Source organism: Platichthys flesus, chromosome 3 (assembly GCF_949316205.1).
Source record: "Platichthys flesus chromosome 3, fPlaFle2.1, whole genome shotgun sequence".
Lineage (NCBI taxonomy): Eukaryota > Metazoa > Chordata > Actinopteri > Pleuronectiformes > Pleuronectidae > Platichthys > Platichthys flesus.
This window is the reverse complement of record NC_084947.1, coordinates 23245880-23271128: the sequence shown is the minus strand read 5'-3', so window position 1 is coordinate 23271128 and position 25249 is coordinate 23245880. Positions and strand designations below refer to the sequence as shown.

The following is a 25249-nucleotide window of genomic DNA, read 5'->3' as shown; positions in this document are numbered from 1 at the left end:
AACTCCAACATCAACGAAGGATTCTGAGTTTTGCTCTCAGCTCACTCCTCCTGCAGGCAGGCACCTGTGTGCTTACAAATCACATTTCTGCCACTAAGTGGATTGTGGCAGCTTGTGTTTAGTCTGAATTACCCCAGCCATATGGTAGACACTGTGGTTTGAGGCCTGCTCCTTTAGTTAACAATCTGAGTAGTGTTCCATTACACCGGTGTGGCCAAATGCTCAAACTCTCTATGAGGTTTTATTGCATTTCTCTTCTCCACTCATGTGACAAGAGAGTGGGACGAATGCAAGAGTGTCACTTATAGCTAAGTCACATTTAGCTCAAGTTCAACCATGACCATAGCTGTGACCCAGTTACATAATAATAATTCAAGTTTAAATATCTGGTGAGACCGTAACAGAACAAGGCTTAACTTGTTCTCAGTGGCGGTTTTGGGCACGGGCATAACCGGGCAGCCGCCCGGGGTCGGCACCTTCCCATGTCAAGTGGGGGGCACGAGAACCCCAGAAAATAAGTAAAATCATCTGGCCTCGGAGGGGGTGTTGCCCGGGGCGCAATTCCATGTAGATGCGCCACTGCTTGTTCTATACCTTTGCAGTGTGAAAACATTATTTTGGAAAGTTATTCCAACTTCCTTACCGGTTGAACAATAGAAGAAGAAAAGGAAGCAGAGGCTGGCAGGATTACTTGCAGTATTCACCTCCGACGATATAATGTTTGAACAAAGAGGATGTTCATTCTAATATGGTGATAATAATAATAATAATAATAATAATAATAATAATAAAAATAACATTACAGTGACATTGAAATTAGCAAGTGAACTGGTTAAACGTTTTTTTTTAATGTAAAAATCATCTACAAACCAATCAATGTATGGTGTAGTTAGACGCAGCCCACGGAGCTGATGATAACAGGACGCACATAGGTCAAAGGGAAGTCTTTTTTTCTTCTATCTGAAATGCAATCTGAAATCAAAACTAACTGGATCCAATGCAAACAATGAATCTTGAATCGTGAAAAAGCCCAAGGTTTGTTCAAAGTCCTCATGTTAGAAATGCTTGATATTTGAGTTTGAAACAGACAGCTGCTCACCAGTGCAGATGGTGTTTGAAAAGATCCAGAACAACAACACAAAGCCAATATTCAATCTTCAATTAAAATGTAAAAGCAGTGCTCGAAGTGGTGGCTGTGTCTAATTTCATTTCCTTATTCGTTCATTTAGGACTCCTTATTAACAGACTCAGTGGTTTACTCCATAGAGCAGTAGGTGGGATGTCAGACACTCATTAAAGAATGAATAAACAATCACTTTATTTCCCCACTTATTGATCCCGCTCCCATTTTCCAGTGTTCATTGCAACAGAAGCTATTTTATTTTTCCAGAGAAAAAGAAAGTACTCCTGTATTTGACTCCAAAACAACATTCCCTTGATAACTAATGGGAAGAGTTTGCACAGTTCATTCTAAAGACAGATGTGTACCTTCAGCTCCTGCCTCAAACCTGTCTGCAAGCCATTCCTCATTTGTAGAGCAACCACTGCTCCTGACAGACAAGGGTAGATGGAAGTAGAAGGTGCACCGAAGTTAATGAGCAACCAAAGCTTCTTCTGTTCTGGAATCCAGCCCAGCATTCTCTCAGATGTCAGTACTGTCCTGGTGGCTGTTATTGTTGGGAAACTGCACAAACTGCCTCATAAAGATTATACTCAAACTGATTTATTTTAACATATAGGTTTTAATAGCTCCACCAAGGAGGTTATGTAGTCACCGCCCTTTCCATTTGTTGGTTTGTTTATGCCAAAGCTGCAGGATGGATTACCACACAACTTGGTAGAAGGCTGTGGTATGGATTAGGAAAGATTACATTCAAATCTCGTTTGGATATGGATCAGAAGAGATATTTCACTTTATGGCGCTTTTTCAACATTTTCACAGATTTTTTTCGACACCTGAGGTCTCGAGAGGGACCCTGGAACAGAGTCAAAACACAGAGCACGGTGGTGGTGCGTTCAAGGATGTTTATTGATCGTAGGAGAGAACAGAATTGCGGGTCCGCTGATGGCTCCGTGAGGTCTTCAGCGTGGTGGTAGACAAGACCGCTGAGAGCTCCGTGAGATCTTCAGGATGGTGGTAGACGAGACCACTGAGAGCTCCGTGAGATCTTCAGGATGGTGGTAGACAAGACCGCTGAGAGCTCCGTGAGATCTTCAGGGTGGTGGCAGACGAGACCACTGAGAGCTCCGTGAGATCTTCAGGATGGTGGTAGACGAGACCGCTGAGAGCTCCGTGAGATCTTCAGGGTGGTGGTAGTCAGGACGGCTGAGAGCTCCGTGAGATCTTCAGGGTTAAGGAAGACACGAGGGTCCAAGGGTTAATTCCTGACGCACCGAGGGAAAGACACAGGGGTTAGAATACAGGGTTCTAATCCAGAGATAGTTAACTGAGCCGAGAACGAATAACTACCACTGTAGTAACGAGGACGAACTGGCGATGACTCGCAGCACAGCCAGGGCAGATAAAGCCCAGAGTTGATTGGTGCAGGTGCGCCTGGAGAGTCGGGTCATCACCGGGATGTACAGCACCTGTGGAAAAGGAGAAACGAGAGGGGAGGGGCACTGGAGGCACAGAGGAACTGTGACACTTTCATTGTAATACATGGCATACTACCCCCAACCAGGGAGTTTTTCGGTGTAAAACAATTTACCCAGAACTTTATTTGTACAAGCAGTTCCTACAAAGGTTCCTAGTTATAGGGAAGTTCCTGTGGTTGAAACACAGCCATAGTAGTCCTCAAAATAAACCTGAGCACAGGTCTAATCAGCCAAAGTCATTACAACCAGGCCATGTAGCATCTAATGAGATCAGGCCGCTCTGTAGTAACTGTTTCTCGTTTTTTCTCGAATTCTCGAATCACCCTGGGTTATTCCTAGTTAAGACTAAAACAAGGTTTAAAAAAACAAGGTTTAAAAAGGGCAGTTTTTTGGGCCAACGTCAGTAAATCCATAATCCTCTCCTGTCATTTGTGATATCAGGGCTGCATGTGTATTAAAGGAAGCATCTAGTGAATAATACACAAAATACAAAAAAAACACTCTCTGGATAAAACTAATGAGCACTTAGGAAAATTTTCAGTTGACATAATAAATGTTCTTTAGTTTGCATTCACTGAATGTTGATGCAGACCAATAGTAATTTGGATGAAAGGGGATGAAGAGGCTGAGTGGAGTACCAGCATACTTTACCACAAAGAGGAGTTAAAAGATATTTTTGTTCTGTTTCTTTTAAGTGAATATTTAATCTGAGGTTTATTTGTATTACTCTATCTTTTGTTTGAACCTTTGTAACAACACTTCTTTCATTGCCATTGGTTTAGCTTTGGACTGTTCAGTTAGACACATAATGCCAACAAGTGTCCATATCTCTTCACTTGTAATTGCATAGACATCCCCTGAGGCTAAAGACTAAACCAACTGCAGCTCTGATATCAACCATCCATGCACTGTCCTCCGGGGCCGGTATTTCAAAATGATCCGACAGGATTAATCCACCTGGATTGGATTAAATCCTGATCAGATCCTAAAAACGGGTATTTCAAAGCAAATCTGATCCTGAAGATTCAGATTCAGATTTGGCAATCCAATCCTGCCTTTGATCCGGATTAAAAGCTGCTGTTGAGTATTTCAAAACTTAAGTGGGAAATCTGGATCAGTTTGATCCTAAAAATCAGGATCACCCTGATCCCACCTCAGAGGTGGATTTGAGGGAGATTACATGTTAAGATTTGAACAGTTGAAGTGTAACTGCTCCCAAAGTTCTTTGTTTAATACAACTAAGCTTCACTGCTGTTTGATCAATGTTTATTTCCTTTTCACGTTCCTTTTTTTTTTCTGCAAGCATGCACGCTGTTCACTGCAATGCTTTAACAAATCGGCGTCAGAAGTGCAACACAGAATAAACATTACACTACTGCGTGTAAGTGACATTACAAACTCCAATTAGCGCGAACTCTGCTTAATTAGAGATCGCCGAGCTCTTCTTTCAACTTTGTGCTGATTTACATAATTGGTTGACTCAATATAATGATTGCCTTTCATCTAGTCTGAGGACGCATCAACACTGGCTAAGATTATACTTTAATTCAGAGACTATAGTTGAGCTAGCTTCTCCTTTTTCTGTTAAAATGTTGCTCCATTTCCTGTTTCCTGTCTGTGATCCAGGGGGCGGGACGGATTTGGACATCCCAATCTGCCGGTATCAGGATCACTCTGATCCAATCCAGCAAAGTTTTGAAATACCGGGATAGATCAGGTTGATCCGTGGCTGAGGACAGGGGGATTTGGTTATCCGGATCATTCTGATCTGGATTACAAGTTTTGAAATACCGGCCCCTGGTGATCTGGTAATACAGCTTCTCCTTCATAAATATATGTGTGCAGACATGCGCACATACTCTCAGTGTGTGTTGGTTTGAACCATGAGTAAAGCTCCTGTGCTTCTGTGTATTCAGTTGCATTAACATAATTGAAGTTAATTGCCAAGGAAACTGCCTGTGAGTCCCATCTGCAGCATTCACAGAAGGGAAAAGTGATTGTCCCTCCGTGGGAGCTGGCGTCAGGGGGTCTATACCCCTGTCTGAGCACAGCCAAACACAATATACACACTCTATTCAGTTTTTAATGCAATTTCCCACCTTTTAATGGATGCTAATGTGCGCACACACACACAAGCGGACCACAAAACACACACACGTTTTCTAGCCATTTAACTAAATTAGCAGTCATGTTACTGCGTGCACATTTCACAGGCAGTTAACAAGATCATACACTGTGTCTGTGATGAATTAGCACATCGTTAGCTCGATACTGAACCTGTCATATTTAATTATTTCATAAAGGGCTTAAATTCTGCGGACAGTTATTGGAGCAGAGGTCTTACTGCTGACCCTAACACCCTGACACACTAGTGAAGATCAAGTCAGCCTTCGACTCAAACCGGTGACTTTTTATTTTGCTGCTTGCTCTGTCAGGGGTCCAGGGTTAGGGTAGATTGACAGGCTGGAAAATAGGTTGACAAGCCATTTTTCAGTAGGCTATGCCCACTGCCACTTAATTTCCAAACATTTAATAAGCAATAAACTGACAGTGATTATATTTAGTTATACCCATATCCACTGCCTCCCACTATCCAGGAATTAAGCCAAAATATCAGCAGCAAAAATGCCATTTTGCAGCGATGACAGCATTTGGAGCTGTGAGCCACGATTTCCATGAGGATAATTCACCAAATTTTGTTTTCATTAAATAATTAAAATCTATATTAGTATGAAAATAACTAGCTAAAAAAACATAAACCATCTTTGAGAATGAGGTCCATGTCCCGCCTGCTAACATGGAGGAGGGTAAATGACCCATACCGCAGCCAGCCACAAGGGAGTGATAACATGCTTTGGTTTCACTTTTTGGGAGCTTTCATGTTGTCCACCTTTAAATACGGTCTGTAGTAACAATTAGCTAGTCAGCATGTAGAATAGCCTGCAATGGGAGGAAAAATCAATTGATGTTGTGTTATTGAAGGTTTTGTTTCTATTTGCTAAACAACACTTAAATGCTCCATAATCAGACTTCTTCTTAAGGTCAGGGCTAGCCTGACGTTGTCAGACTCACAATTCTAGTCAGAATGTGAGTCGCTCAATTGGATAGACCTACCACCAATCAGAGCAACGTAGTATGTGACGTATGCTAAGCAACGCATTGTGAGTTATTTACTAACGCCGGGTTCACACCGGACGCTGAAGCGATGCCGAAGCGACGCTTCAGCGCAGCGCCAAGCCTTAAATTACAGCTGGCTCCCATCCACTCCCATGTTAAAACTTTGTGCCGGTCACACCGGAGGCTGAAGCACCGCGAGGCAGCCTTGGCGCAGCGCGGTGCCTCAGCCTCCGGTGTGTGTGCCACACAAGCAGTGATACAGGTAAAAAGAGAGAGAGAGGGGGCTACTTTCTCCACAGAGGCTTGAGTGGAGAATACGTAATTTACCCTCGACACCCGACATTTAACGGAGCAAACAGCGAAGTTCTTCAACATGGATGACATTAAATTAATAATTGAAGTGAAGAAGTGCAGTGAGTTGTATGATCCTCGGAACATGTTGTATCTTAATGCTGTTGCTTAATGTTGGAGCAACAAGTAAGTTTATGCTTTTAATCTACTGGATCAACGGGTGATATTATTAGAGCTGCCCGGCGGTTCAGCGTCGCTTCAGTGTCCGTTGTGAACAGCCAAGCGCCGGTGCGATAGGGATTAGCGCGGTGCTTTGGCGTCGCCTCCACGTTCTCTGTTCCTCTTTCAAATTGAATACGCTGTCGATGTCTTCTAAAACAGACTCAATGGCAGCCTCTACACATCTCAGCTCTCCAGCAGCAGGCATGCTTGTTGAAAACGAATTCAACCCAAGGACACTTTGATGATGTGGTTGATTTCGTTACTGTTGATCATCTGTCCATCATCGTATAAAGCCCGCCCTGACAATCTGATTGGCCCGGTCGGGCATAATTTCTCCTCAACGGAGCGACTCCAGACCGAATTTCCCGACCTAAAATGTTGTGTGCGGGGCTAAGTTGGTCTGGCATCCAGGCTAGGTCAGGGCAGCAATTTAGCAAGAATCCTCTCATCAATTTGAAGAGAATTTGTAGAATTTTTGGACATCACAAGGATCATTATTGAAATTCTGCAGTAAGCTACAAGATGTAGTGCATGATGATGAGGTCACCGTGCGTACATCTTCACCTCCTGCCGTAGATCTTTTTAAACTGGTCAGTAGGGGGGATCAGAGATTGATAGCCTAATTCCCAGCTGAGACTATTCAATTAAATGTGCAAGGTGAAGCAAATCCATAGTTACCAATGGGAAGACACCAGTATAAATCAACATATTAGAACAGGCAATGAAGTTTTATATCAAATGACCAACAAAAACTGTTCCAATAAAAAGTTGCTGCAAGAGGTGTAGTGGTGTGTATCGCTCTTCTTGCTGTTGAAGGTGCTGGAGGAAGACTCAGGAATGGATTGTTATAATAATACTTAACCAGAGGAAGTGTTCTAAATTTAAAGTGGTGGATGGCCTATCAAATTTATCAAAGTCAACTGCACCGCCATCATCACCTTTGTGTGTCAAATCCTGCCATCCAAATCCTCCGGTCTGGCCAAAGGGGCAGATCCAGGAAGTTTCTTATTAATTTGATGCAGCTTAATTGAATCAAAGAGGACTGTTAGGTCTTGATGGAAGTATGCGCTTTATTGCATGTCATTCTGGTTTCCTTATTTAAAGCCCCTGCAGTAGCCTACACACACCCTTGTTTACTGCTGCTTGATAAAAAGCCTTCTTCTTGGGGTACAGAGGAGGCAGTGGTACCCAGAGCTCTGCACTTGTATTTCCTAACCATTTATATGTTTTATAAGTGACCTGGGATGTATGTTTTCTTGTAGGTACTATGTGTGTGTGACCATCCTGATCTATTTCCTTCCTCTACTGGTGATGGGTTGTGCTTATCTGGTGGTGGGATTGACCCTCTGGGCCAGCGAGATCCCTGGAGACTCTTCTGATCGCTACAAGGAGCAGCTGACCGCCAAACGAAAGGTAACAAACTCTTAATTGCGGAGCTTTTAAATAACCAATCAGATTTTTTTCTAACCGTGTCACGTGCACTTTTGTACACAGCAGTGCAAGACTGGACGTGGCAGAAATTTTCAAGTCGCTCTACATCGTATCTCCTGTGATGAATTAATCATCAGAGCAGCATGAACCTAAATCTCAGACTCTCTCATCTGTTACCCTCTCTTCTTTGGTGGTTTTCCAGGACAGCTGCCGTCTTTTCACCTTCACCTCGCTTCATCCTCTGTTTTCACCAACTGTTCTCCTCCTACTTATTTTAAATTGTTTAAGTTCTTACACTGCCCATGTTGGTCAGGTGTGTTCATAGTGTTGGAGTTGCAGTTCTTTGTAGAATACCATTCAATGAAGAGACTTGCAGATACTTGCCTTGTGACAAGGTTTTACTAAATCTATTGTGATGGGGTTTTATCTAGCATTGACATATGAAGCAGTTATTTATTAGTTTTCTGTACTTTAGATCACTCCTTCACTTTAAATCTTACAGAGAATTTCTTTTCAGATTTTGAGAATAAAGTCATAACAAGAATAAAAAAGAAAATTAGAAAATAAGCAGCAAAGAGATCCATTTCTCTTCTGAGTTCACTCCTGAAATTCCTCTTACTTGGACCTACCCCTAGATATGATGGAGGTGTCCCCCCTCAAACGGAGCCATAAGGCGGAGGTTTAAGAAAGTCTTCCCCCAGGAATTTGGACACAACTCGATATGTCATCAGCTGCCAAGCAACAATATCCCAGTGACAAACAATATGAATTAACAGAACCGCTATCAAGCAACATTATAATAGTGACACATCTGACAACTGAAGGACAGACGGGACAGATTGGTCTATTGATTAATACACAGTCAGTCAGTGTGAAGGGATGTTTGAAGGGCTAGATGGCCTCTACCTCTACATCACATAGAGAAATTGGACAACCCTATACAGCCACGTGCAAAACAAAGGGGTAGGGCCACATGGTAGATCTAAGGGGGGAAATGGGACAGGGCCTTAGATCTCAAATCTTAAACCAATCTCATTCTCAAATGATATACAGTCACCCACTACCAAACATGTCCTCCTCCACAAAAGAGACAATGTCCTAGTCTGTGTGGTTCTTTCTTGAGATTAGACACATTTCTCACACAATCTTTTCAAGTCCTGATATTTATGATAATGTGGTGCTGATGTGCCAAAATATTAAGTATTAAGTACCACACTATTTATGAAACTTATACTAAAGTTTAACATAACTAGATGCTTGCTATTCCTCATTCAAACACAACTGGCAGATTTACTGATATTCCTCTTATAATATTACATGTGGCTTAAAATGCTTATTCTTTTAACATTACCAGTTTTTCTCAAATATTCCAACTCTACTCTCTTAATATTCCAACTGCATTTTAAAACATGGCCCCAATACTCCGTTATAAGGTCTTTCTTCGAATCATTTGATTATTTATTCATTGGTCTCTAGGCACACTTCAACATGGCCCTATATGGCAACATGGGTTTGTACCCCATGTCCCCCCCTTGCTCCCCCATTGTCCCCCCCTTGCTCCAGACTGAAATGTCTCATTTTCAATTGCAGTGGAGTTTAGCACAGGCATTCATCGTCCCCATAACTTTGCAGATAAAGTTATCCTTTGTGACATGTTTTACTTAGCACCATCATCAGGTCGAAACTCTAATGTCTCAAGGCTAATGATATCAACCTAGGCTGTACCAAGTTTTAAGTACTATTAATTAAGTATGATAAAAAGCTTATGCTAAGATAGTGAACATAGTAATAAATCAGTCACCTCTTACTATAATGAGGCAACATAGATCTGTTACACCTGTCCATATACATTATTTTCAGATCACTGTCAGTGAGCAGTCTGTAACTGACAGTGCTTACGACGTGTCTTTGTGCGTTCGATTTCCATTTTGACAGAAAAGTTCAAAGCAGTTGCCAGATGTTGGACTAACGGAGGCTTTTTAAAGGAGTGAGACGGTGAATGCTGAGGAGACAATCAGTGCAATGCAGCACTCTCATCATCTGAAGAGCAAAAAAAGGACTATATAACACGGTTGTGATTGATGGTTCTCCATGACAGATTTTATACTGCATGTGTTATACATTATTCATCGTGAAGTACATTTTATTTTTTAGGACAGGTTAATTGTACCGTGATGAGATCTGTAACATCTGAATAAAGTGAAGAAATAGCATTTTGTCCATTCTTTAAAGGGATACTTCACCAAAAAAAGAAATTTCTCCCATAATCTCCTCATCAATATGCCAATGTAGGGGTAAACAGAGTTCCAGCCAAACTGACCTCTTCTTCAGACGCAATAAAACGACAGAGAAAACATACCATGCCTCCATACTGCTCGTGTGTCATCCAAATGACGGCAAGGATGACATTCAAATTCGACTGCAAACAGCAAGCGTCATTTACACAAAGTTTTAATTCTAAAAGTCCACTACTGGAGGTGGTGATGCTTGCTGAAGCAGCCAGATGAATGTGCCCTTGGGCGAAAGTGTGTGCGGTGTTCAGAGGTGACATATCAGAGAACATTTCTCATTACACATGCAGTATGGAGGCATGTTGTGTTTTTTTCTGTTGTTTTATTACGTCTGAAGTAAAGTTCACAATTGACTTCAATTGTATTGGATTGGTCTGCAACGTTATTTACTCCTGAAACTCCAAAGTGTTTTGTGGACTCAAACTCAAACACACTACCCACCATCATAGTGGTGAGTAGACAGTGAGTTTATTTACATTTTTCTCTAAACTATCCCTTTAACCCTTTAGCCTATGTAATGCCTTCTTAACTGGTCAAATCTGGAATGAAGTAAGGAAGCAAAGCAGTAAGAACAAAAATAAGATGGTGCTTTCATATGTCCAACAGGTTGTGAAGATGATGATCGTGGTGGTGTGCACGTTTGCCCTCTGCTGGCTGCCCTACCATGTTTACTTCCAGCTGCACCAGTTCTTCCCTGATATGTTTGAGGAGAGGTTCATCCAGCAGGTCTACCTGGCCATCATGTGGCTAGCCATGAGCTCAACCATGTACAACCCCATTATCTACTGTTGCCTCAACGACAGGTTGGTCAGCACCACCACACACTCACAAATATATTGATTTCCTATTATCACAAACAAACAAACAAACAAACAAACAAACAAGCATATACATAATTTGCACTTCTGGCTGAGACAGCCGCCTGTGCAGTGGTAACGGGCGGCCACGGTTTTGGTCGTCAGGCAAAAACTTAGCTTCAGCAAGCTAGTTGGTATGTGTGGGTGTGGGAGGAGGATACAATAGGTAGGCGTGTCCCAGCCCAGCCTCCCAGTACTGCTTTTTGAATTTCCAGGAAAAGATACTACAGACAATACTCAGGGGGGGAAGTTAATCAGTGAATGAGACAAAGCAGACAAAGTGAGGCAAAGTAAACAAAGTAAAATTAAATGAGACTCAAGGTTAAGAAACAAAAAAAACAGGAAATGGCTTGTGCTTACCCAAAACATGATTTAACTCAAGGAGCAAACAACAGAGAGGCAAAACTCCAAAATTCATAACACAAGGAAAACAACGGGATAGTCCAAAATATTATTTATCAATTTACTCTGGTGTCCTTTGATGCATTATTTTGTGACGCTATCCCTAACATTCATTACTTAATTACATTTTTTTGTCGTTTGTTGTGTCCTTACCAATATTACCCATTTGCTGAATATGTGAGTCGGGTTGGTCCAGACCAAGCTCCTTTATCCTCTTTTTTTCTTGTGAAAGGGTGTTTTTGTAAAGAAATTACCAGTGGAACATGTACCTGAGATGGTGATGAGGGTTGACCAATTAGTGAAAAGTGTCATTGAATACCAATTCGCTGTAAATACAAGTGGGAGTGTCTGGGGTGCAGAGAGCTGCGTCCCGTGGAAGAGATTGCAAACCTTCCAAAAGGGAAATGTTTTTTTCCTGTTTACTGACCTTCAGGATAGTAGCCATTGACACACACACAGAAAGATCCTATCAGCTGCTGCCTTAGCTTTAGGCAGATCAAAAAGTCTGCTTACACTCACTTTAAGACTATTTGTCTGGAGAGAAACTCCTCTTACCTCTGATGGCCTCCACATAACTAATGAAATATTAATAAACAAATGTTAAACGCCATCTCTGAAACTGACTGTGAACACCGAGAGTGATCAGCAGAAATGTTAATGAATCTAAAGATGGTTATTTGGCAAAATGAAGGCAGACGGTCGACTCTGCTTGTTTTTTGTAATCTATCATCTGCCATTGTCTCTCCACGGTAGCCACCTGTTTATTGTCTTTGTGCTGTCAGAGAAATTATATTTCCCACTCTCCTTTTTTGCCTCTGAAATGTATTCATGTCCTAAAAATGAAAGTATGTGGGTTGGACCACGGTGAGCGGAGGTTTAGTCATCATTTTGTACAGGATATTGACTGATTGTCTCTATTAGTTCAGCTGATTTAAATTTAAATGCTTGACTTGGTGGACCTCTCCGCTTGTTTTCCATCAGTCTCTTTGCACCTCTTCTGCTCGCTACAATTTACATTTTCCCTTTTTCTCTTGTGTTTCTATCATATCCGATCTAAATGATATTTCGAGAGCCGCTGAAATGAGTGGACAAATAAAGGTCATCAGTAAATGCCACATTCAACATTTTGTGCTTATTAATATTCAAATGCCTGAAAAGAAAACAATCTTTGCTCTCTGCCTTTTCTTTCACCCCATTAGCCCTTGTACACACTCAACATACACACCTAATCAGGATGCAAACACTAAATGAGTCCCCTCCCCACACTCTCTGTGACATGTCAAGCTGTGGCATATAGTAAACAGTGCTGTCAGATTGGGAAGATTTCCAGACTTGTCGCGTTTGATTATGTGAAGAATGAAAATATTTGTTGTCAGTGGATGATGCAAACACTGATTGGGTGTAGGATCATTTATGCAAACTGCATTTTGTAACTATCTTTTGCCCTCTATAAACTGTAGGAGATATAGAGCCCTGGATGGATTTTGTTGCTGTTGGATGTTGGGGCAACTACAGTTAATAATATCAATGTTTTAAAGAACAATATAAAAACTGTGTGACCACGTCAAAGAGAAAACTTATTTCAATAAAGCTACACAGAATTCTCGCCTGAATCTTCCACTCGTCCTCCAAACCTGAAACATGCTGGTAGCTGTTCCTGTACCATCTGATACCACCCATAGAAAAACAGGCATAGCAAACCTTGATTGTCATGGTTACAATGATAGAAATGAGGACTGCACTGGGAGCGGTAAACCAGACCTCCATCGCTATGGTTACAATGATTAATCATGCATTTCAGTTTATAAAACATTTGGTTACGTTCAGGCACAAAAACTGGTTTGTTCGGTTTGGAGATTCTGTTCACCCATCAAGCTCTTTGCTCTTAGTCATCTGAATTATTTGCTCCTGTAATAAAAAGTTTGTCTTCTAACAGTCGCCTAATGAAATGAGATTACCAAGGAATCCTAGAGACGGTCGGTTCTCACACCTTTGTGTGAGGGTGAAGCACCTTGGGAGACTGAGTTCTGGAGGCAGAACAAAAAACATGTGGTCAGGATTTGACTACACATGTAGACCTAACTGTAGTTCACAAATACCAGGTCCCAACAAGACTTAATAATTGATTGAATCTTTAATTTAATCTTTTCATGTACAGGTTTCGTGCTGGTTTCAAACAAGCCTTCCACTGGTGCCCCTGCGTCCCTAAAGGCTCGTACGAAGGGCTGGAACTCAAGTCCACTCGCTACCTGCAGACCCAGACCAGCGTTTACAAGGCCAGTCGGATGGAGAGCACCGTGTCTACTGTTCTTCAGGTGAGGGACGACATGGAGCAGCCCAAGGTCAAGGCAATGGCATGTCCAGGACCCTGTATCGCTGCGGTCGGGGCCAGGCCACATAGCTCCTCCCTGGACCTGACGTCCAACGGGTCATCATCCCGGAGCGTTTCCAAAACGGTGTCAGAAACGTCCAGTTTCTACTCCAGTAACAACCAGCAGGAATAGACCACAAACACACAGAGAGCAGAGGGAGAGTATGAGTTGACTGTTCACATTGCCTGCCTGTGTTCATGCAAATGTGCAGGGTTAATGTGTGAGCTTGTCTGCAAGTGACTGTGGCAGAATTTTTGATGACTACATTTCTAGCGTGTCCATTGGAGTTCTGTTAGGTCAGATATGCCCTTGTGTAAAGTACTCCCACTTCTGGCAGTGAATGATCAACTGGCATGTGAGGGGTTTGATCTTTGCCACAATGTGACAATGTGCATTTCAACAACTTGAGTACATTCCAGTTCAAAAGCTGAGCTGAGGCAGACGCTGGCACCTTCAAGCACCTTCACAGCCTCTGCTTGTCACACCAGCCTTCTCTCGGAGCAGGGAGAAGGTTCACACATCCTCACTCACACAAGCTGTGTGACATCACACAGTCTATTTTAGAGAGGAGCGATATCCTCAGAACAGCATGCTCTGAACACAGCCGCCTCCCGTTTTAAAAGGGCCGGTTCTTTGCGAGGAGACAGGAAGTTTACAGGAAGTTCTCTACACCTGTAGCAGGGAAGACGTGTATCTCTGTGTGTGTGTGTGTGTGTGTGTGTGTGTGTGTGTGTGTGTGTGTGTGTGTGTGTGTGTGTGCGTGTGCGTGTGCGCATGTGTGTGTGTGTGTGTGTGCGTGTGTGTGAGAGAGAGAGAGAGAGTGATGAGCAGAATGTCAACTTTGTCTCCCCGAGCAGAAGTTCATCTCCTCCAGCTGTCTGGCTGACGGAGACCTCTGAGCACCTGCAGACATTGCTGAAAAGTTCTGAAAATCACCTGAAACTCCGGTAGCATCTGGCTCAGCTTTCCTCTGAGCTCCGAGCATCACCTTTGAAAGTGGTGCTCCAGATTCTGAAGAGGCCAATAGCGGGCCTCAAGTAAACACACTAGCAGAAAAAACATCCAGTGCGAGCCATGAGTCTCACACTCAGTCCTTTGTGACACCTCTAAACCCACACAGCTCTGGCAGGTAGCTGTCAGATCGGCAAAGCACAGCAGATGAAATGTTTTAGTTTCCTTAAGAATCAATACACTTTCACAGTAATAACTGTCCCACCAGCTGCCTGTCAGTCTAACCTGCTCCATCAGCTTTTCTTGGCCGTGTCCTGAATACAAGACTCTGTAAAACAAAATAATGTTGAATTACCTGCTTCTCTCTTTACGTAGCTGCTCTGTCCTTCCAGCTGGCACTTACATGCTCATGCAGTGATTCAGCTGGATTACATTTACACCTCAAAGTCATGTGTCTGTGGTTTGTGTGCATCTGTGGTTCTGTAGGTGACCAGATCTATACCCCCTTTTTCAGACATGAACTCACAACAACGCAGCAGGAGATTCTCCATTCAGACTGCAATGATTACATATTGTTGTTTACAGCCAGCGACCCCGGCCCTTATCACCAAAAGCTCTCCTGAGATCTTCTTCGGCGTCCTGTTCGTGTATAGCACTGAGATATTTTGATTATTTTTTGGAATGTTCTTTATTTCTTGTTTTTTTGTTTTTGTATCTATGCGCCTCCTCGATCGCTGCAAATCCTCTGGAGGATCTCCTGCTGTGTTCTCACGTGAGGTCACTTGAACATCATCTGGAATTCTTATTAGGAGGCTTGCTAGAGAAAGTCAGGAGCCTCACTCGGATGTTTGCGTTCTCGCGTACATCCCCAGAGAATGTCAGGAGATTCTTCAGTTATCAGTTCATGTCTGAAAGCAACTATTCTCACATTATATATATATATGTTGTTGTTATCTCCTAAATGTAATCCGGTCATGCAAGACACATGTTCATTTAAGGTTTATGGGCTTCATAGATGTTTTAGCCTGGAACGCCTGTTAGAGTGTAGCTCTCTTATGTGTAGTGATGTGCCTTGCTGATGAGCTTGATGTCTGTAAAAGGTCAAGGGGAGCAGAGGAGCAGCTCGCTCTGCTGGGGTCCAGGAAAAGGACAATTAGAAAACACGGGCTATGGAAGCTCACTGTGACAAATTGTCTGTACCCTCCTTCAGTGGTTAACACTCACACACACACACGCACACACACAGGAACATATTACCACTGTGAAAAATCTTGGCAGTGGATTTGAATGCAAGCCTGGGTCACAGCATTCTTTGTCAAACTGGTTTAATAATGTGGCAATTTTTTTTATTTAGTTTCAACACACTTCAGATGTTCTATCATATCAGTCAAACTTCCTTCACCATATTCGAGATACTCACTTGCAACATGTTTCAAGCATATTTGTATAATTCATAAGGGAAGTTAAAGCAGAATATTTGTCTACAATTATCCTGTGGTGACGTTAATAACTAAATCCACAATATTTGCAAATTTGCTGTGTACATAACAAACACAGTGAGGCAGCATCAGACAAGGACACAAGATGATGTGCACGTCTCAGAGTTTATTCATTGGAAATTAATTCAGTGTTCTCACATTATTATCAGGATTCATATGTGAGACAAATCCGACGTGCTTTTCAAGGTTGATATTCTTTGCAGTGTGCATGCACCACACATGCACTCACATATGTAGCATGGTCACCTGTTGACACCTATCATAACACACACACACACACACACACCCTACAACATTCATCTGCCTGACGCCCAGTCTATTCTCATCACACAAAGCCTGTTGTTGTAAATTCCACAGTCAGATGACATGAAACTGAGGAGCAGAGGTGAAGCAACATGACTTTATTGGAATTACAATGACAGTCAGTATTATATCACTTTATTCAGCACGTACAAGGCTTACCATTACATTGTCTGGCTGACATGGAAACATAATCAGAACTAAATGAACGAGAGGTCAATTTCAGTGCAGAGAGAAAATGAAGGGCACACACCAAACATTAGTCTGCATATATAAAATATGAACTTGTCATCTCCTTTATCTACATTCTACTATTCCATCAAGGCTTGTATATAAAAATAATACATCCCGCAGAGCTTTTGGATAATGTATGTCCTGAAATTGTACTACTGGACTTCATGGTCATAGATCGCTGGCTTTGATGCAGCAAGCTAACACATGGTCATACACCAGCTTCAGTCATAGCTCATTGGGCCATTCATTCCAAAGTAAGTAGATGTGGAAAAAGGACATTTTACCACAAAACTTTGTCTTAGATAAGATTATTTATTTACAAATACAAATACGGTTCGACGGTGGTTATGTCCTGAAGCTTCTGTAATTTTAATTATGACATATCCCTGGATTTGCTACGAGAATAGAAACGCGATAAGTTAAGGAACACAGTAAGAGCAGGCCCTATTAAAAGAACATTAAAATGAAATAAGTCATTCCATTCCATTCAGTCAGATACAGTGGGCCCTATCCTACACCTGGTGCAACATGGCCAAGTGCAACTCAAGGACCTTTGCTTGTTTTATTAGCAAATAGACCCAAGCACCCAAAGGTGTGTGTTGTTTAAATGAGTGTTCTGGGGAAATGTTGGTGCACTTCTATCATGAGCTTTCGTCAGCTGCTCTCTGGGGGCATTCAGTCATTGTAGTTATTACTGGTACATAGCCAGACACACACCTAGTGTACACTCTGCTTGTTATACACAGTGACTCACTCTATTTCAGTTTGACCACAAGTAGATCAGTTTCCTCTACAGAGACACGTTCAGTCCTACTACCCCGAAAATCGCCTATTATGATTTGGTTTATTGTATGTTACGCCCGAAACACACCCATGATTCATTAGAGTAAGAAGAGAGTAGGTGCCTCTTTATTGGGGGGGGAGAGAGAGATCTAAATAAGCCAAAAAGCACATTCTTTAGTTAAATTATTAAAGTCAATTTCAGCCAATGTGATGGAAAGAAAGATCCGGTAATGTTTTCCAGGAATCCCTTTAAAGAAAAACTCTTATACTCTGACTTTTTTTCAGAGGATCTTTTTAGTTTGTTGTCACGATCCATCAAGCTTTGTGTTGTAGAGGTAGCCGGCCAAGTAGCGGATCCCATATGTCACTCGCTACCCTAACTCCTTGTGGATCCGTTCTTTCAGTCATGACCATGAGCTTGTGAGCACGCAGCAACTCATCTCCAACCCGGAGAGAGCAATCCTTTCCGGCAAAGAACTACGGCCCCGGCCTTGTCGCTGACTCTCATCCCAACCACTTGCAAAACTGGCTGCAAACCTCCCCAGTGCGCAGAAGAGGTCACATCCTGATGTAGCCAACAGAAGCCCATCTCTGGTGTTTTCATCATATTGGCAGAAATTCAGGGCCCAAATTTATGGATTCACAGCACTTTGTGTGTCTGTGTGGGTGTGTATATGTGCATGCATGCATGCTTGAATCTATGTATGTGTGTGTTTGCAACCACATTCCAATAATGGGTTTGGTGTCAAAGTAAACCAATTGTTACGGCCAAGGACACGATTTTCCTACATTTCTCAAAGCGGAAGAAATCTTGATGTTGTGAAAGTTTACAAAACATGCTTCTGATATGACAAGCAAAAGAAAATGATTATGTAGCATCAGCTGTCTGGACCAGAGAGGAAGTAGAGGAGTAACGCACAATGAACTTACAATCCAAAAACCTATCATCTAATCAGTTATTCACTTTTCATTTGATTTCTGTACGCTCATGCATGGTTACCAGCAGGGCAGGAATCATCCACCAGAATATTCCCGCATCCGCCCATCACTTGGATGGGTCAAGTGGGGCAGGTGAATGAGAGGCTGGGGCCCTTAATGAATGTGTAATCAACTTTGTTCAACGAATGCTCCTTGAATGAACGTAGTGCAGGTGCCCGCTTTCGCTGCCTCTCGAAAACACACACTCCTGCACACACTCACAGAGCCGTCACTGATGAGCGCTGTAGCGATGGAGACAAAAGATGCCAGCTTGCTGCTGAGAAGAGGCGCCAGGCAGGCTGCACAGTGGGGTGAATAGTCTCATCAGCACCATCTCTTCCTGTGTTTCTATCCATCCCTCGCTCTCCAATCATGCCAATTACAGCAAAGCAGAGGAGAGGGCAACCAATCAAGCACATGGAGAAATGCCTCACACAAACAAGGATATGCACACACAAACATGTGCTTGCAGGACTCATCATTAACTGGGGTGAGGATGTAAAGGTTTGTCACATCAGTGTGACTGGTGCATGCTCAAGCCAATTAGCTTTGAGAGTGCCCTCCACAATGTAGAGTCGTTCAACGTCCTTACTTCATGTAGCACTTAGAGAGCAACTAATTCATTCAAATGTGTTATTTGACGCATAAACAGTAGATGGGGCTTCATCCAGAGTAAACACATCATTTGAGCCACGTTATAAGAATTTATCAGACTGCAGTTAAAAACACAGCCTCTGCAACAATGTCAAAAGGTGCATTGCTTCAGCCAAGCTCAGTGTAGTTGTTTTGTGAGATTAGTCGACCTACAGTGCTCTGTTTTCCTCATGTTGTACAAAATGAGCATCTTTCCACCGCTTCCTTTTGTGAACATTATCATGAACTAGACACTCTGAGCTGGAAAGACAACTCACCTTTAACGTGATATTGATATATCTGTATCTGTGTCGTGTTGTGAAATGAATTCATCCATGGAAAGATGTACAGTGACACACCAGGTGGATCTTGTGACTGTGTGTGAAGGCGATTGGACTCTGGGGGAAGACGCAGACTCTGTGCCATGTAAAGACATTTTAAAGTACTAGTGCCTGTTACTATACAAATGGTCAGATACCTCTCTCTGTTTCTGGAAACTAAATACCACTGCTTTTGCTTGATCTGCCCTGTGGCTGACGATGAGCCGCTTGTTATTAGTTTAGTCTAGCCACTATTTAATTCTTATCTTTTAGCCTTGCACTGTGGTCTGCCTTACCACAGCTTTATTGATATTTTCACAGTCAGTGATTCTATATTGTTGAGGTACTTGCTCTTTTTAGTTTTGGATTGAATTGTCTTCAATTAGATATTAAGGTGAGGTAGACAAAAAATTACCTTTTCGTTTAACTCAATTCATTCAGGTTGACATATTGTTTTGCATTACTTTGAAAAGTTATTTCAGCTTTGCCCTGACTAGTCAGTAGCAAGTTGTATTTTTGCTCCATCAGTGTTAATTTCAGTCAAGCTGTGGTAAACAAAAATAAGATCAGCAAACGTAAAAAATGTTCATAACAATCAAAACCCAGATATCAAATGTTCGTCCTCTGTAGGTATAGTGACTAAAAGCTGCACGGACATTTTTTTTTCTTTCTAATATGGTGTTCCCAATTTAATTCTGCCTGCTTATCTCTGATTGGCCGAAACAGCCAATAATAGACATAGCAGTTCATCACATAAGGTCACGAACCACGTCAAATGAATCTCAAGAACAAAACAAGTCAGACACGCTATTGAAACGTCACCACGAGCAAACACACATATACACACAGTTGTGTCACCAAAGAAATTACATTGACCTTCTTGAGACTAACCCTAACCTTAACCATAGTTATACCTGCCTAACCTTTGCCCTAACCTTAACCTGACCTAAAAACCCATTTGCATGCTAAACTTTAATGATTTACGTGATGGGGACTTGCTTAGTATCCCCATAAGCAACTAGAATAAAAGTGTATCACACACACACACACACACACAAACATAGTAGAGTGCTCTTCTAGTGACTATTTTTGGGGATTTGTCGACAAGATATATTTAAATCATAACCTTATTCTTGAAAGTGCCGACTCGTGGCTTTGAATCAATAGTTTACTTCACAGTTATATCCACACAACACAACTGTCAAGAGCTTTTATTCCTTTGAATGCATAGTTACATAAGTACAATTCCTACTATTACCCCAATATTTAGTTTCTGATCCCTCAAATACCCTCAACGCTGAGAGTCAGCCTCTTCAGCCCAGTCAGTGTTTCATTTGAAGTCCAATGTGCTCGAATATAGAGCTTAGAGACGTTGCTCAGTGTGTGACAAAAATACATATGTGATCATATATGTGATATTGTATGGGTATTTTCTGACATAGCCATCTATGTCAGTTTGAGCCCTATATTGTATTGGTGTTATGCGTGCTTCTATCATGCCTGCTTACTGAAAGGGAGATAGGCTGAAATGGCATTTTAAATATCTTTCTCCAAACGTTCTATCATGCTTTTGTCATTTGAAGAAAAAACCCAGCAGTAAATCTTCTGTATTTTTCTGTGTTTTCTGCTCTGAGGTGACTGTGTATCTGTTACTGCCTCCATTTGTGGAGTCACATATAATGTACAGTGAGTGTTTTTATCTGTGCTCTTTGCCAAAGTTAAAGTATCAATTTTATTGTCTTCTATCAATAAATATTAATTACAGTATTGATTTGCAAATCACCACATCTAGTTTATCCTCATTTCAGGCAAGAAAAGATTTGTGTGTTTGTGTGTGTGTTTGTGTGTGTGTGTGCTTGTGTATCTCAATTCAAGGGTTGCATCCATCTTTCCTGTGCCTGAGCCAAGGTAAAACCAAAAGGAGACCGAAGCTCAATGAATCCTGGGATAGATTGGGCTGACAAGGATCCACATGTTCGAGACTTTGCTTATGGGGGCTGTGATTCAATCCGCCTCTGAAGGATGCACTTCCTGAATTGTGATTTTTTTTTCACCAGATCTTCAAACATTTGAGGCACACGGAAACAAACATCTGGTACAGGAAGTGCACTGCACAGTCTCAGTAGTGTTGAGGAAGATTACACACAACATCAAAACCTCTGTTTACTTTGTAGTTCTGTCTCTCTTTGTGAATCCTGACCTTCAGCACAGGGTCACGGGGATGAGAGAGAGGAGGTTGAGGAAGAAGTAGGAAGGACAGCAGACCGAGTATGTGTGGGTGTGCATGCATGTGTGCATGTGGTTAAATGGGCAAAAAACAAGAGAGGCTGAGTGTATTCGTGTCAGATAAAAAATACATTGTGTGCTGCACACTGTTTGCATTGTTAGCCACAGCTGAGCTGCCTTGATGGGCCTGGCCCTTCTGTCTGTTTTAAGACATCCCCTCATTGTAAACGCCGCCACAGCAATTCAATTCGAACAAGAATGTTTACATAGTCTGTGTAATACATAATGGAAAAACAACATTTACATGAAAGTAATTGTTGAAGAATATTTGAATGAAATGTCATCAAAGGTGAAGTGTTTGATGACACACAGGCACAGTCTATTCCTTCCTTTTCCATATTGCTAACTTTGCTGTCATTTCAGATCTTACATCCATCCTGCCCTGCAGTTACCCTGACTTTCCCACCCTTCTTATTCAGCTGTCCCCTGATCAACTCTTGGTGCATGTGCAGCACATGACAGTAGACTCGTCACACCAGGTTTCTGGTATGACTATTGTATCTCCTCCAATAACAGTAGGACTATTTACTCAATTAATTACCAGGAAACTATGACATGAAGCCATGCATCTTCCATTTTTAACACTGAAAATCTTGTTAAAAACAAATGTTCACTTAATGGAATCACTAGATTGCTTTTACTTTGAAACAGTTACAGGACGTGTTGACAATATTTATGTTTGTGGCTGCTCCAAACTGATAACATGTTCCACAACACACACTACAGGGATTCAGTGGCTCAGAGCTCACGCATCCAGAGTGGCCAGTTGTAACTACAGCTGCTTTAGTTCTGCATTGAACTCTGCAGATCCTTTTTGATTTTTCAATCAAATTTTAATTGTATAGCCCATATAACCAAGTCACATTTTGTCTCATAGTATTTAAAAAGGTGCAACATCCTCTGCCCTTAACCCTCAACACGAGTGAAGAAAAACTACAGAAAAAAGAGCGATAGAGCCACATGTGATGGATCCCCTCCCCTGTTGGACTCCTGCCAGAGGAGAAGAGGAGGGAGAGGACTGAAGCAAAAGAGAAGGAGACGAAGGAGGTCCAGGAGGACGAAAGGGAGTGACTCTGTGGGGACCTTGAAAGAACGGAGATACATGCAAGTACGCAGCTTCCCCGAAGCTGATTATCACATCTCAGGTGTCCCATCAGTCCCAGAGCAGCACCTGCAGCTCATGAAAATGCTTCCATATACTCCTCAACTCTTCCGTCTTCCCATTTGGTGCCGGGTGTCAGAATGTGGGCAGATTAGGCAGAAACAGGCAATGGACTGGCTGCCGCCACATGGAGGATGAGATTGATGTGTTTGGAATTGAATCTCTTCGACCTCATATGTGTGATGAGGGTCATGGCCAGAACATGTTGCCCCCTATAGCAGTGACAGCAAGTACAATGTTTTAAACTTTACCATTTGATCCACCTCAAAATTGGTTAGCAACTGTTCTGCTCTTGCCTGTAAAAAAAACAAGCAAATAAAAAAAATAAACTTAAAATACAACAACAGAGTGGTACTCAATAGAGCGCTTAAATTCATCAAACTCCACTAAATTGCACATACTTACAAACAAAACACGTTTCAGCTCTGACAGACTAGTTGTTATACTGAAAACAATAAGTGATATTTATAGATATAAAGATATTGTTTGTGTGTGTGTGTGTGTGTGTGTGTGTGTGTGTGTGTGTGTGTGTGTGTGTGTGTGTGTGTGTGTGTGTGTGTGTGTGTGTTTGAGAGCGAGAGAAAGAGCTGTGGCAGGTGAGAGCTGAGTGGGTCCCTGAGATACCGAAGGACTATCATCTCATTTCCCTGTCAGGTGCATCTCTGCTTTGCACATCGAGGACATAATCGCATAGAAACCAGGAGTACCAACATCCCAAACGCTCCTCTACACACACACACACAAACTCAAAGACACACACACAAACACTGGGGGGTAACAATAATATCTTTTCAGCCACCTGTTGCTGTCCACCTCCCACATGATCTAGTTTTCCTTTTTCTTGAACCCTGAGCAGTGTACTGTTGTATTGCTGCAATTAACAGGGTCTATGTATAGACTATATAAGGTTTATGGAAGAACATATGAAGGTATTGTGAGGATCTCAGCCGCCTGACTCAAGGTTTATTTTTAAATTCTTTGGCGGTTCAAACAGTAAAACAGCTCCAAATCACGACAATCTCCCTTGCATAAACTTTGGTTCTGTTATGTCTTGCCAGGACACTATGGACCAAACATCACGTTATTTCCTGTTTTAATTTAGTTAAGGCTTCATGTGTTTCAGTTATTTCTACCTCCAGTTTTAGTTCAGTTTCTCGCCATTGGTGATATCTGATAGGATAATCAATTATCCTATCAGACATCCTTGTCTTCATATCTTCTGTGTTTCACTTCCTTTTTTTCAAGATTGCCTTTGTTTTTACCAGTATTCTAAGCATTTCCCTGTGTATTGTCGCTGGTTCTTTTATCCCAAATATGAGTAGAGCCGGTCTCGGTTTGGTTGAATCAAGTATTTATTAAGAAGCATTGAAAAAATTTAAAAGTTAAAGCAAAGCAATGGGCCCCAGAAGCACAACCTCGAGCAACCAGGCACTAAGAAGTCGCATTGAACAGACAGTGGTTGTAATATTTTATAACAGGTATAATTTGATTGGTCATTAATGAAGGGGAGTCAAAACTTGGTTCTTCCTCGATGGTGTGCACTGCGCAGGCATAGTTCCTCCTCTTGGCACTGGAATCAGGAAGTGACGAGCAGCCGCTCCGTTTCGCTCCTCCTCTGACGGTTGCTTGGCAAAATCTTCACTTCATGGCAGTTTTATTTTCGTGTTTCAAAAACAAGCCTTGACTCGGCTGGCGCCTTGTGGGTCGGTGTTGTTGTTCATTGGAGTAAAGAATATTGTGTTAATCGGCTGAATGTTCTGTTTGTGAAGACATTCGCATCCTCAAAACCAAACAACGCCTTTCTATCTTCACTCCAGAACCTGGAGCAGCTGGTTGAACTCTGTGTGATGTTGAATAGATCTAAGGGAGCTATGCTTTAATATAAAAGGAGTATAAGAACAAGTTAAAGTACAGTGTATAGTATGCCACAGATTAACAGTTCCCACAACAGGCAGCAACTCTTATCAGACCTTTTCTCAAGACAGGTGTAAGACTGACCAGCGATGTGATGCAAACACATTCTAACCAATTTCAAGATTAACACTAAGCAGCAAAGGTTATTAGAAGACATGATGTGAAGGCCATATATCTGGCCCAAAATGCTCCTGCCCCCACCCTCCTGTATTTGTTTAGAGTTCAGTTCCATAAACATCTTCACATACACACACACACACACACACACACACACACACACACACACACACACACAGACAAACATAGATTTTAAAATTCCCAACAGTATTACCTGTGCCTTATCCTCTGAGTTCCAACACTGAGTAACTTTTGGTTCCCCTCCTTATTTATTGCAAGTAAAGTTTGGAAGTTCTGAATTTACTTTGTTCTGTGTGAACCTTGCGATAGCATCCCAGACTTAAATTCAAACTCTGATAAGAGAAAAGCTCCTGCTTTTTGATAATAATTAATGCCTATGAATGTTGATACATTAAGAATTTATGACTATTAATAGTTATTCTCAACTAATTGTATAATCTTTTAATAGTCAAACATGAGCAGACCTGAAT

At 41.9% G+C, this 25249-nt stretch overlaps 1 protein-coding gene across 1 annotated transcript in view; it reads left to right on the top strand.

The window, feature by feature from the left end:
• The window catches only part of tacr1a (tachykinin receptor 1a), a 45899-nt gene extending 24861 nt beyond the window's left edge, over positions 1 to 21038 (top strand). Inside the window, exons 3-5 of the mRNA XM_062384756.1 lie at positions 7491 to 7641; positions 10557 to 10753; positions 13368 to 21038. Of these exons, the coding sequence (XP_062240740.1) occupies positions 7491 to 7641; positions 10557 to 10753; positions 13368 to 13713 (694 nt within the window). The 3' untranslated portion in view covers positions 13714 to 21038. The remainder of the gene's footprint in view (positions 1 to 7490; positions 7642 to 10556; positions 10754 to 13367) is intronic.
• The last annotated feature ends 4211 nt before the right edge of the window (positions 21039 to 25249 follow it).